This window comes from Cyanistes caeruleus, chromosome 7 (assembly GCF_971803275.1).
Source record: "Cyanistes caeruleus chromosome 7, bCyaCae1.hap1.1, whole genome shotgun sequence".
In the NCBI taxonomy this organism is placed as follows: domain Eukaryota; kingdom Metazoa; phylum Chordata; class Aves; order Passeriformes; family Paridae; genus Cyanistes; species Cyanistes caeruleus.
The window spans coordinates 21,442,870-21,454,985 of NC_141707.1; the positions used below are offsets into that span (position 1 = coordinate 21,442,870).

Here is a 12,116-nt window from a genome sequence, read left to right on the forward strand (position 1 = left end):
TGTCTGTGCATTAGTAGCCAAGCCAATAGAGCCAATGAAGCTGGCCTGTCTTCTGCTCTGTTCACGGTTCATTGCCATTTTGCAGGCTCCATAATGAGCTGCACTGACCTGATTGTGTTTGTAGTACATGGAGACTCTAGCTTGGCCAGAAGCTGCAGTGAATTAGTGGTAAGTGGGGAATTTAAATGTGCATACCTTGATTCCTTGATCTGCAACAATGATGAATAAATCTACTGCAATCAGAATTTTCAGAGGAAGTATGGCAAAATAAAATAGTTTAGCACTATGTATTTAGTGCTTTCTTTTTTTCTTAATCCTCACCTTGCACATTAATACTGGTGAGTAGGTATGAGTAGACAGTTACGAATAGTCAGAATAGCTTTTTAGGTATCTTGTTGACCCTAACAAGTCCTTTAGCCTACCTTGCAGTGGAAACTCGTTTAAACTGTAGGGTTTTGACTCTTGTGTTTGACCTTTATGTAAGGGTTAATCACTAGCCATAATCTGCCCCTTGAATATGTAGTCTCAGTCTAACTGTGAAGGATGTGATCTAGCCAAGGAATCTGACTTTGTATACCCCTGTTTTGAGACATATATTCTAGACATTTCCTTTTCTCACTGAAAAGGTAAAAACATACAGTGGATTTCCTAGATTTGCTCTAGAACTAACAGACTACAGAATTGAAACTATGAATGAATCAAATAGTCCTTTAGCATAGAGAAAGCAATACATTTTCTTCAAATTAATAGGTCTTGATAGAGTTACCAAATGATAGCTAAGGTTCTTCTCATTGCATTTTGTCTCGCAAAACTGTTTAAACATATAAAAGGTGTGTTATCAGCTAAAATATTTTGTGTTTTAAATTTTAACTGCTACATTTTATTTTGTTGTTCACAGATTCTAGGTTGATAAATTTTGAAAAGTGTTCATGTGGTATGGGTAGATGTCCTGTTATGCAGTTCATGATTGATAATCTGCACAAAAAGCAGGCTTCTTTTGCAGCATGGCGATGTTGTGTATGAATAATGCATGCTGTTTTTCAGATGAGGTTTTTGCCTGAATTCAGATAATATGTTTAGCATTGAGATTTCAGTTGTACAGTATACATGTGGAGAATTCCATAATCTGAAATGGCAGGTTTTTTCTTTACTTCATTTGAAGGAGGACATCTCTATCTTCACTTATCTTACAACATTTTAATAACTGAGACTACCAATTATGTTTTATAGGATTTGATTTTTGTGCTAAGGCCTTATCAAAAGCATCTAATAACGTGCTTTCTGCTGAGTTAATGATATGTTTTAGATGTCATTTCTTATACCTATCTTCAATAGCCATATTCAGACAGTGTGATTGTAATAATCAAGTTTCAATCAAACCATACTTAGTATGACAAATATTGCCTGAGATTGTAGTGCAGGTATTTGTGCTCTTGATAAAGGGCTTAATTTGACTCCTGGCAGAGACAGAGAACCACTATTGATTTTTATATCAGAATGCAAAATAGCTTTTATTTGTCATGTATGAGGGAAATTGCTTCTTAATTAAAACTAAATAAAACACTCACTCCATGGTTTTATGCAATAATACAAAAAGTATCATTTGTGTCTCAAAAGTGTTCTTTTACAGGTCTGTAAAGGTTTGGTTAGCAATTATTCTTAACAAGCTAAAATGCTTCTTAAACAGCTGCTGAAATAATATTTTTTTGTATTCCTCCTGGAATGTTTATAGATTTACTGTATCCCAAGGCTCACCTGTTGTTTTTCCCTCCCTAAAGCAAATGTCAAAGAAATATTTGAACAAACTCTTATTCATCTTCAAATACCATTCAACTGGGACTGTGAGTTTATTCGACTGCATTTTGGGCATAACAGGAAGAAGCATCTTAACTATTCAGAGTTCACTCAGTTTCTTCAGGTCAGTTATTAACCTTTTTCCAAAGTTGGAACCAAAATTCATTTAACTTTTAATAATACACTAATACCATTAGAAATTTTGAGCTTATTCTGGTAGTGATAATCCTTATCTGATACTAATCCTGACAGCAAATGATGAATTGTTATTTCTCCATACTAGTTTTGTAAGCAGTGTGTACTCATTGTGCTGTAAATTGAATACCATCCTTTAAAAGAATGTGCTAAAACATGTTGTTTATGAAGTTAACCATTTTACTGATTGGGTTGAGGGTCTGCTTTTTCTGTCATAGGAATTCAATAGTTAAACTCTAAAACTAAAACTAAACTCTACCAGAGTATTCAAAAACTAAACTCTACCAGAGAAAGTTAATGTCCTTATTATAGCCAGTTATTGACCATAAAAACTTCCCTACAGAGGTTTTAGTTTCTGTAACATTTCTTTAGTTTTATAAACATTCTAATACAGATCACTTTTTTTTCTCACTGGCATGCATGCTACCACACACATACTGGGAATTTGGTCTTAAATGCAGCCAGCTTGCAGGAGGTAAATCTGATTTCCTGTGATGTTGCTGAACTACTCTTTAGGGATCGGGCTTTAAAGAGTTTGACTTGTTGAACTGCACTTAGTGCTAAGCCAAAAAATTATAGTTAAAACATTATGAATTGAACATTATACTAGAAGGAAGGAAAGGAAAATGTCATCTATAAAGATGAAGAAAGAGCAAAGTAGGAGAAATTTACATTGTAATTAATGGAAAAGAAGTTCACAGAGTCGTTGGTATTGCACTGAATTCCATAAATTAACATACAATGACCACCTTGTGATATTATTGCCCGTCTAGTAGATGTGAAGAAAAATAGGTTATGCACTTATAGAGCTGTCTTTGATGCAAGAAAAGTTTAGTATATATTTTCTTAAAAGTCAGGAGTGAGAGATGTGCGTTGACAAAATCTGTAAATATTGTCCAAGATAAAAATACTTCATAGCATCACAGAATATTTTGGGTTGTAAGGTACCTTTAAAGGTCATCTATCCAATCCCCCTGCAATTTGCAGGGATGTCTTCAACTAGATCAGGTTGCTCAGAGCTCTGTTCAACCTGACCTTGAGTGTTTCTAGGGATAAAACATCTACCACCTCTCTGGGCAACCTGTTCCAGTACTTTACCATCCTTATTTAGTTTAAAATCATTACCCCTGTCCTATCACAGCAGGCCCTACTAAAAAGTCTGTCACCATCTTTCTGATAAGCCCCCCATCAATATTGAAAGACTGCAGTAAGGTCTCCCAGGAGACTTTTCCTCTCCAGGCCTAACAGCCCCAGCTCTGAGCCTTTTCTCATAGTGGAGGTGCTCCAGTCCTCTGTCATTTTTATGGCCCTCTTCTGCACCTGCTTCCAACATGGTTTGTTGGGAACTCAGAGCAGAGTGATAAATGTCTGGTTTTGTTTGTTTTTCCAAGATATTACCATGTAAGATACAGTAGCCTCTTACTGTCATCATATAATAAAACCCCTTAGTAGGGAAGGCTAGTATGGGTTGCAGTAATTTCAGTACACAATTTGGATACTTTTATCCCTCCTTTTATATAAGACTGTTTTTCTCTTTTGGTCTAACACCATCTTTTGGGGTTTGGTAATTGAGTCAGAACGGGTTTGCTGTACCCTGATCTAGAAAACATTCATGAGGTTATGAGAGTTGAGAAATTACTGTAAAGGTGATATAAGCTAGATGGTTTGCCTTTTTCTTACTGTCTGTCAGAATGTGGTTATTTTTTTAGTGGCTTCTAGGGGTCTGAATGACAGCTGAATGGGCTTTATTTTTTGCTTGAATAGAAGGAAACAACTTTTTCTGGACATAGAATTTACAACTAACAGTGTTATCATGAGTTTAGGTAACCACAGTGATCTTTATATGAAGGTTTTTACAGTTTATATAGGAGTTTTAAATTGCCTGAAATGTGTGACCCTTTGTGACATTATGGGACATAGCTGTTTGGGGCAATCTAAATCCATATTATATAATTTTCAGTCCTCCTGTTTGTTTTCAAGTACATTCCAATGAGTTAGTATATAATAGCCCAGTCATATTTCATCTTGGATATGTAAGAGATCAGCTCACTTTGTGTCTTCAAGATCAGTATCAAAAGCTTTTCTAGCATGTAAGTATTTAGTTAAGGAATAGATAGCAGGCAGGACATGGGTATGTGAAGTTCTTAATGATTTCTTAAATCATTTAGTGAAAGTGCGTATTTCCTTACAGTTAAATTGAGGCTTTTCTTTGACATAGGAATGAGTCTGTGGATAAAATCAGTATGCAGACTTCTTATTTTAGTTGAACTGGCCTTGAAGTTTAAACTGTAGTTATGCTATTGCCTATATGCACAGACCTGTCGGAGCATAAGAATATGAAATTAGTGAAAGTTGTGTGAACAGCGGGTTACAGAATTTGCTTCTAATTTTCTGTCTCTGAATATTCATTCTAGGAGCTGCAGTCAGAACATGCAAGACAAGCCTTTGCATTGAAGGACAAAAATAAAAGTGGTCTGATAACTGGGCTGGACTTCAATGAGATCATGGTTACCATTCGCTCCCATATGCTAACTCCATTTGTGGAAGAAAATTTAGTTTCAGTAAGTATTAACAAAAAGTGCCTTGAATTCAGTGTTCAACAGCTGTGATGTTTGAAGATGGCACTGCTGTTTCCCACTTTTCTTCTACCTGTTTATCACTCACTGCCTTGGTGCTAGAGATTATCAGCTTCATAACAGAGTGGGCAGGGTGAAACATAGTAGCATTCCTTGGCTGCAGTAGTGAAAAGGTTGGCAATCTGGTTTACATGTTTAAAGTGCCATTGGAAGCAGTTTGAGTTAGTCTGCTATACTTTCCACTAGTGCAGGGAAAACTACTTGGTACAGAAAGTATCACAGAATTGTAGAACCATGTAGGAAAAGACCCTTATAATCATCAAATCCAATGGAAGTTATTTAGGACAAAAGCATCCATTTTTTATATTTGAATATATGACATCTCAAGAGCTGGAGACTACTTACAGTTTTTTCCTTTTATATACTCTTGCATTCTTTTCTTTTTCAGATCAGAATCTGGAAAATCAGTATGTAGATTCTAGAGGTAGAATGGTTACAGCCCTGATAGTTTGGCAAGATCTGTAGGTAAAGTAATAACATACAAGTTATAATCTGAAAGCACGTACTATGAGAATTACATAAAAATAAAATCTATATAAAAGATAAAGTAATAACTTTTATCTTACTATCTTACCTATAAATCTTGCCTTGTCTTACTCATAAGGCATACTGTCTTCTATAAAATTTAGAGAATCTACTAACTTTAGACTTTGAAGTAAATGGTCATTGATGTATGATGCAAGAAATTATTGCCTTTATCTAAAGGCATTTGCATCTGCATGCAGTACTCTTTCCGAAGATTACTCGGTGACACTTTTAATGTGGCTATCAGATAACTTGAATAATAATCTGCTTATATTATTATTTCCTAATAGTTTCCTAGTGTTCAATCTTTACCACAAAAGCAGTATCCTGTCTAATAATTCTCCCCTTGTGTTTCTATTATAATACCTTAAAGTTACAGGACTAGAAAGATATCTTTAATTCTTTCATAATTTGCTCAAATGATTGTTTCTGTAATTGTAATAAGATGTAAAAGTGCTTAAGGTACTTAATTGTTTTCATTTAATTTTTAAAGGTAGCTGGTGGAACTGTATCACATCAGGTCAGCTTCTCCTTTTTCAATGCATTTAATGCCCTTTTGAATAACATGGATCTTGTTAGGAAGATATACAGTAATATAGCAGGTACAAGAAGAGATATTGAAGTCACAAAAGGTAAGATCTATTTCCTACAGTTTATTGATCTTTTAATTCTGTCCATTAGTAATTTGTGATGCCACATGGGTTAAGGTGAGTCAGAAGTGAGTTTATGGCCACTGAGAAAGTGTTTTTTTAGCTGTGGGTTTCATCCTTACAGGTTAGTAAGTATTTTCAGTTAGCTCATTTATGAGAAGATTCTAGCAAGGGTTGTGTTTGCCTTACTGTTTGAATGAGTAACTTCAAGTCAGCATAATACTGAGGATTTTACTGCTCATTGAAAGAGTTACATTGTTGCTTAGAGATAGGAAGTTCCTAGGGAATGTGGTGGAATGGCTTAAATTTGAAAATCTGAGTGGTTTTATATGTAGATTATGCCAGTTAGTAACAAATCCCTGTGCATGTGAAAGGTTGACATATTTTAGTCCTACCACAGACATAAGCAGATTGCTTTTGTAGCCATTTTATGACAGATTTTATCACCAGTTTTACTACCTGGATGGATGGGACCAGCCAAACTATCGTGTGGTAAAAAGCATGCCAAGATCTTTCTGTTGTTTTTCTTCTTCTTTGTTTAGCTTATATTTGTATGCTCTGCATATTTTTCTCTAAAGGATATCATAAAATGTCTGTTCTCATCCTCCAGAGTGTCCTAACAAATTGCCTAGCAATATTTTTTGGTACAGATGCATAAATACATCTTGCTTGCATTTGTATTGAGAAAAAAGGCTGCTGTGTTTTCACTGCTCAGACTTGTTAACTGCAACTTGCCAATTATGCCATAAACATGTAGTGTAGTTTGGCCAGATGAATACCTGAGGATTGGTGTCACTCAGAACTATGAGAGGAGGAAGTCTGGACATGATGGGAATAGATGAGTCAGTTGCCCGTAAAGCTGTGAATAATGGACCATTGTTCTGTTCTGTTTTGCAGAACTTCAGAAGCAAGAATCACAAATTGTGGGTGTCATTTTATTAAGCTTGCTAATTTGAGGATTTTTGTTGTCTTTGGTGAATACTTACCATGAGTCAGAGTTGTGGAGTCAGATTTGGTCTGTGTTGGGAAGGCCTATTTCAGGATAGATGTTCTCCTAAACAGAATATATCACCTTTTCTCTTTGCATTATGGATTTTGCTTCTTGGTGATACACTTCATTTTTATATTATTGAAGTTATTTGAAAGGATTCAAAGAGGAAATTTGACAAATAACACAAATGTTGTATTTCTCTTTCCCTTTTAAATCCAGAGGAATTTACACACTCTGCAATCCACTTTGGACAAATTACACCACTGGAAATAGATATTCTCTACCAACTTACAGACTTATACAGTGTTACTGGGTAACATAATCATGAATTTTATCATTTTGCAATTGTAATTTTGGTGTTTCCTGTGTGATCTCTTATTTTTATCCTAATTCTAAAATGTTTTGTGTTCCGTTATATTTTGTTACAGTAATTTATTCAATGTAAACTGATTTTGTTGTGTGCATGAGTTTTATAAGTGAATTGTGTATGTCAAGCACAATTATTAATTGTTGTATTATAGGTATACATATGAAGTAGCAAAATACAATATTCCCAGAAGGCTACAATGCACCGGTTAATGTTTTGCATGGATCATTAATGCATGCAAAATCTTATGTAGAAATAGCTAGAAATGGCTTAATTTGTGTATTATATTTCTTATTACTAGTAATGAAGAACTTGTTTCTCAATAACCTGTTCCCTTCATTTCCAAGCATTCTTTAATGCAGTGTAGCAGACTTCTTAGGTCTGCATTCAGATATGACAAATGTCTTTTTTAAACTCGTATGTACTTTGTGGGGTGTGGCCAGGAATACTGTACTGAATGTTTGATGCTTTATCTAACCATAATTTGCTTTTCTCTGCCTTGTGTGAAGGCGCTTAACTTTGGCAGATATTGAGAGAATAGCACCACTGGCTGAAGGTGCTTTACCTTACAACCTGGCAGAGCTCCAGAGGCAGGTGGGTAGAAGGAAAAAAAATTGAAATTGAGTGAATGTTAACATGTACTTACAAATGAAAAATAAGAATAATGCACTTTAAACAGATTCCTGATACGTGGAACATCCTATGTGTATTGCTGTAAGGATAGAAATGGGGCAGACTGTTAGATACTGTGTGTCTGGACAAGGTATGAGATGTCAGAATGGCCTGTTTAGATATGAACATATACGGATACTTGGATTCCTTACCGAGAATACATTTGTTCACTCCTAAAAAGGCTTTTCACAGGACACAACCCTCCATGAACCCTTCCAGCGTGAACCCTTCATGTGAAACCCAGTTCATTACAAACTCCTCCAGTGTGTCCCTTCCACATGGTGCAGTCTTTCAGGAGTAGATTCACATGGGTCCTCCGTGCAGTTACAGCCTCTGTGGCTGTACATCTGTGTGGGGTGCTACAGAGACTGCAGGGGAATCTCTACTCCAGTGCCTGCAGCTCCTGCTCCTTCACTGACCTTTGTAGCAGCAGAATTGTTTCTCTCATATGTTCTCGCTCCTCTTAACAGCTGCCATTGCACAGGGTTTGTTCCCCCTTCTTAAATACATTATCCCAGAGGTGCTGCCACTAACACTGATGGACTTGGCCTTGGCCAGCGGTGTGTGTTGGCTTAGTCAGACATGCAGGAAGCTTCTGGCAACTTCTAGCAAAGCCACCCTTGTATCCCCCCCACCCCCAGCTTTGCCACACAAACTCAATACAGGTAGTAAAAAATATTATTATTAGATGTAAAGTTTATAAATGTGGTGTTTTTTGAAAAACATGATAAAATTATTGGCTTACCTAAAATGATAATTCAGTTTTACAGTACTTGCTGGCTACCTGATCTAGACAATAGAAGGGAATTTCAAATATACTGGGATCGATGAAAAGAATTAGAAGATGAAAAATATTGTAGTAGAATGTCAACTCTTTATTTCAACAGGGCTTTACATTTATGTTTGGGAGCTTTGCTTTTATCATAGTTACTTTAATAAACATTACACATTAATAGTACCGCATAGGAGTTCCAGGCTGTGTAGTAGGATGTTGAATATATATACATTGTTTCTTACTTCAGTGGCTCATTTTACAACTGTAAGAGCTAAAGATTTAGGACCAAAAACTGTACAAGTGTTTAACTTACATTGTTTTAGTTACTGTTATTAGAGCTGAATTTAATAATTTAGTTCTCTTTCAAACAAATTAGTCTGCTCTGTTCTTAAAGTTACTGCCCTGATGTCCTTGGTTGTCCTTAGGCAATTAGACATATCTGATCCAATACATGTTGAAAACCTACATAGTGGTGACAGTCTTTCTGTGGGTTCCTGATGACAAGAATGATGGAGTATAATGCATCAGAAATGTGAATACAATGTTTATCCAGGCTAATAAATATTTTGGAAGAAGTTTTGTAATGACATTGCACTGCCAGCTTTGGTTTTAATCAGTGTTTTCATACTCACCTCTCTGAGTGGACAAAATATTGGCTTACTTCATTTTTCAGAACTACCTTTGTAGCTTGGCATTCTTTTAAAATGAGCTTACTGATAAAGGTTTCCCTCATTACTAAAACAAAATATACTCTTTTCGCACTCTTGAAGTAGGGAATTATATTTTCATCTTACTGTACATTCTGTGTTAAAACCATACACCAGAAAGTAAAATAATTTCATTTTATTTAGTTTATAAGGAATAGTTTTTTATTAGACCTTATCCTAAGTGAACAGTGAATTAAGTGTATTGACAAAATGAAAGATAACTGTTCATGAAGAGCACATATCAACTCAGTGTGGTCCAGCTGTCCCTGGGAAATGAAACCAATTCTGTAATCAGTTTTATATGATTTAAAAATCCCTTTGTAAAGAAAAATCTTAATTTTTACATAAAATCACTCTATATAGATTTGGTAGAAATGAAAATTAGCCTGCTTTCAACCATGTTTACTTTATTGTCAATTTTTTTCATTGTGTAAGATTTTTTTAAAGCTTAGCAGCTGAATATCCTATGGGGATGACAGCTACAGTAATTTTCTCTTTATAAATATTCATGATTTGAAAGCTATAGCATTAATTACATTCATTTACATATCCATCTGAACACACAAGCAAACTGAAAACTTTGTGAACACTTATTTAATAATATAAAAGTGACATTTCCTTCAGAAAGAATTTGATTTTTAACATTCAATGATGCATTCACTAAGATTAATGTCTAAATGCAATGATTGGATTTTGATGAGAACCGTGTGAAGCTTTGAAAAAAAAAAAGAATAATCTTAAACCAGCTGAAAGGCAGCAGGTGTGCTAAACTAGGAGAAAATGTCAGTGGAATGGAGAACTAGTTCTGCTTCTGAGGCTTTTTGGGGTATATTATTGCATTTGTTGTTTATTTACATGAATCAAAAGAAATATATGTGAATTTTATAACTTATTTTTGTGGTTATTTTGGTTTTATTCTTTGGGTGGTTTTGTGTGTGTTTTTTTTGTTTGTTTGTTTTTAATAGGCAATCATAGTGGGTTTACCATAACGAGGATATTCTTTGGATTTAGTGCTTCTATTGCTTGTAAAGGCAGTATTTTTTTTTTTTTTTTTGCTTTTTTTAATGCTGCTCTGCATGTGCAGTGTGTAATTTTGTGCTACCTAGAATTTCTGTATTCTTCTCTGTTAAGCTATATTGTGGGGGAGGAGAATGTCTTGTGGAGGGAAGTGGTTTTAGCTGTACCTTTTTATTCTGTGGAAAAACAGTGTAAAATATAATCCATGGTTTTTTACAGGTAACGATCTTATCTTGACCCCACAGGCTTTTGTCCTTGTGTTGTGTATATACCCTGTAACACTTTATGCAATGCAGGCAGGTTTTTGCTCATCCAGTGTAACACCAGCCCAAAGAGAGTAGTTTGTGCTGAGGCAGGTGCTGATCTTCTGTGGCGTTTCATTGAGCTGAGCGTACCTTGGCTCAGTAGCCTTAGAGAGGGAGCTGAGAAGTGTGTGCGTGGTAATCTTTGTGAAACTTCCTAATATGCATCAGTCTGGGGTCTGTGGACATTCCAGCTGTGCTGGCAGGAGCACATCTGCTAACAATACAAGGTACTTCTAGGAAAAACAGGTTTGTGTTTGGAAAGTGGACTTTAGTATCTGCTTTACTATGGAATTTAACAGTTAATATCTTGGCCTGTTAGGTAGCACAAAAAAGTTATACTGCATAATATCAATTCTTCTCTAATTGTCTTATTTATGTTTGGGAAAAAAATTGGCCCATCTTACATACTTTTTAGTGCAAGTTTGTGAACATGTCTTGTTAATCAGTCACCTTGTTTCTAATAGCCATTTCATAACATGATTATGAGTCTGCAGATATTTTCTGTGCAGACTGTATTATTTAGAATACTTAACACATTTATAATGGTGTATGTAATTGAAAGGATTGAGGTCAGCATTGCTCTGTAAACTAGCAACAGCATGAAATAGTCTTGTAGAGAATGCTTTTAGAAATAATTGAATTTTGCTTGTTTTGAAAACATGAAATCTCATGCTTGTGATATGCACTAATAGATATGTAATCTTAAAATATGTCCTGTGCTCACAGACCCTGTCTGTGAGATATTCTGTGAATTCCTTTTGAAATATGAATTTTATTTGAGTCAAAAGGGAGTTCCATGCCTTACAAATTCAAAGGCAGCAGAATTGAAATAGCAAAGTTGTTTACAGTTTTTGTCTTCTTTTTCTTGAGCATCATTGTTTTGATTATACTGGTGTACTGGTTTGGCACAACTAGGAATATGTAAGGAATATTTTCTAAAAGGAGTATTTGGAAAATGTGCTTCATCCATTAGGCACAATAGACATTATCTAGTAATTATTTTTTCTTCTTCCTCCTGAACATAAAACTACTAATTTTTATCAGATTCTTTCTGTACCATTGTAAAAAGCAGTTCACAGATGCCTTTGTTTTCCTGTGCAGATTTTCAAGATTTTTTTAATTTCTTTTTCCCTCACACAGCAATCTTTTGGAGAAGTAGGCAGACCTATTTGGCTCCAGATAGCTGAGTCAGCTTACAGGTTCACTTTAGGCTCGATTGCTGGAGGTGAGTAATATTTCTGCTTTCTGTTTCCAAGCTCTGGTTCATGTAACATTTTTTTGCCAGACCACTTGATCTAATCTAAGGTGAATGTTTTGGTTGTACATGTGTAAAATCAAATGTTGGAACCATTTTGGTTTGCTATTACCTTTCTTTCCTTATCACTTACGTTCCAGAATCCCTCCACAGTCCTTGGAAACTATGCCAGCAACAAATTTCCTTAGTGGTAATTCAGATAGGTGTTCTTCATTCTACACATCTTG

At 35.3% G+C, this 12,116-nt stretch overlaps 1 protein-coding gene across 2 annotated transcripts in view; it reads left to right on the forward strand.

Moving 5' to 3' along the window:
* The window catches only part of SLC25A12 (solute carrier family 25 member 12), a 46,256-nt gene that overhangs the window by 16,547 nt on the left and 17,593 nt on the right, over positions 1-12,116 (forward strand). For both annotated transcript variants that reach the window (XM_086896873.1, XM_086896872.1), the window contains 6 exons: positions 1,779-1,918; positions 4,404-4,550; positions 5,644-5,782; positions 7,011-7,104; positions 7,668-7,752; positions 11,775-11,859. In XM_086896873.1, the coding sequence (XP_086752999.1) occupies positions 1,779-1,918; positions 4,404-4,550; positions 5,644-5,782; positions 7,011-7,104; positions 7,668-7,752; positions 11,775-11,859 (690 nt within the window). The remainder of the gene's footprint in view (positions 1-1,778; positions 1,919-4,403; positions 4,551-5,643; positions 5,783-7,010; positions 7,105-7,667; positions 7,753-11,774; positions 11,860-12,116) is intronic.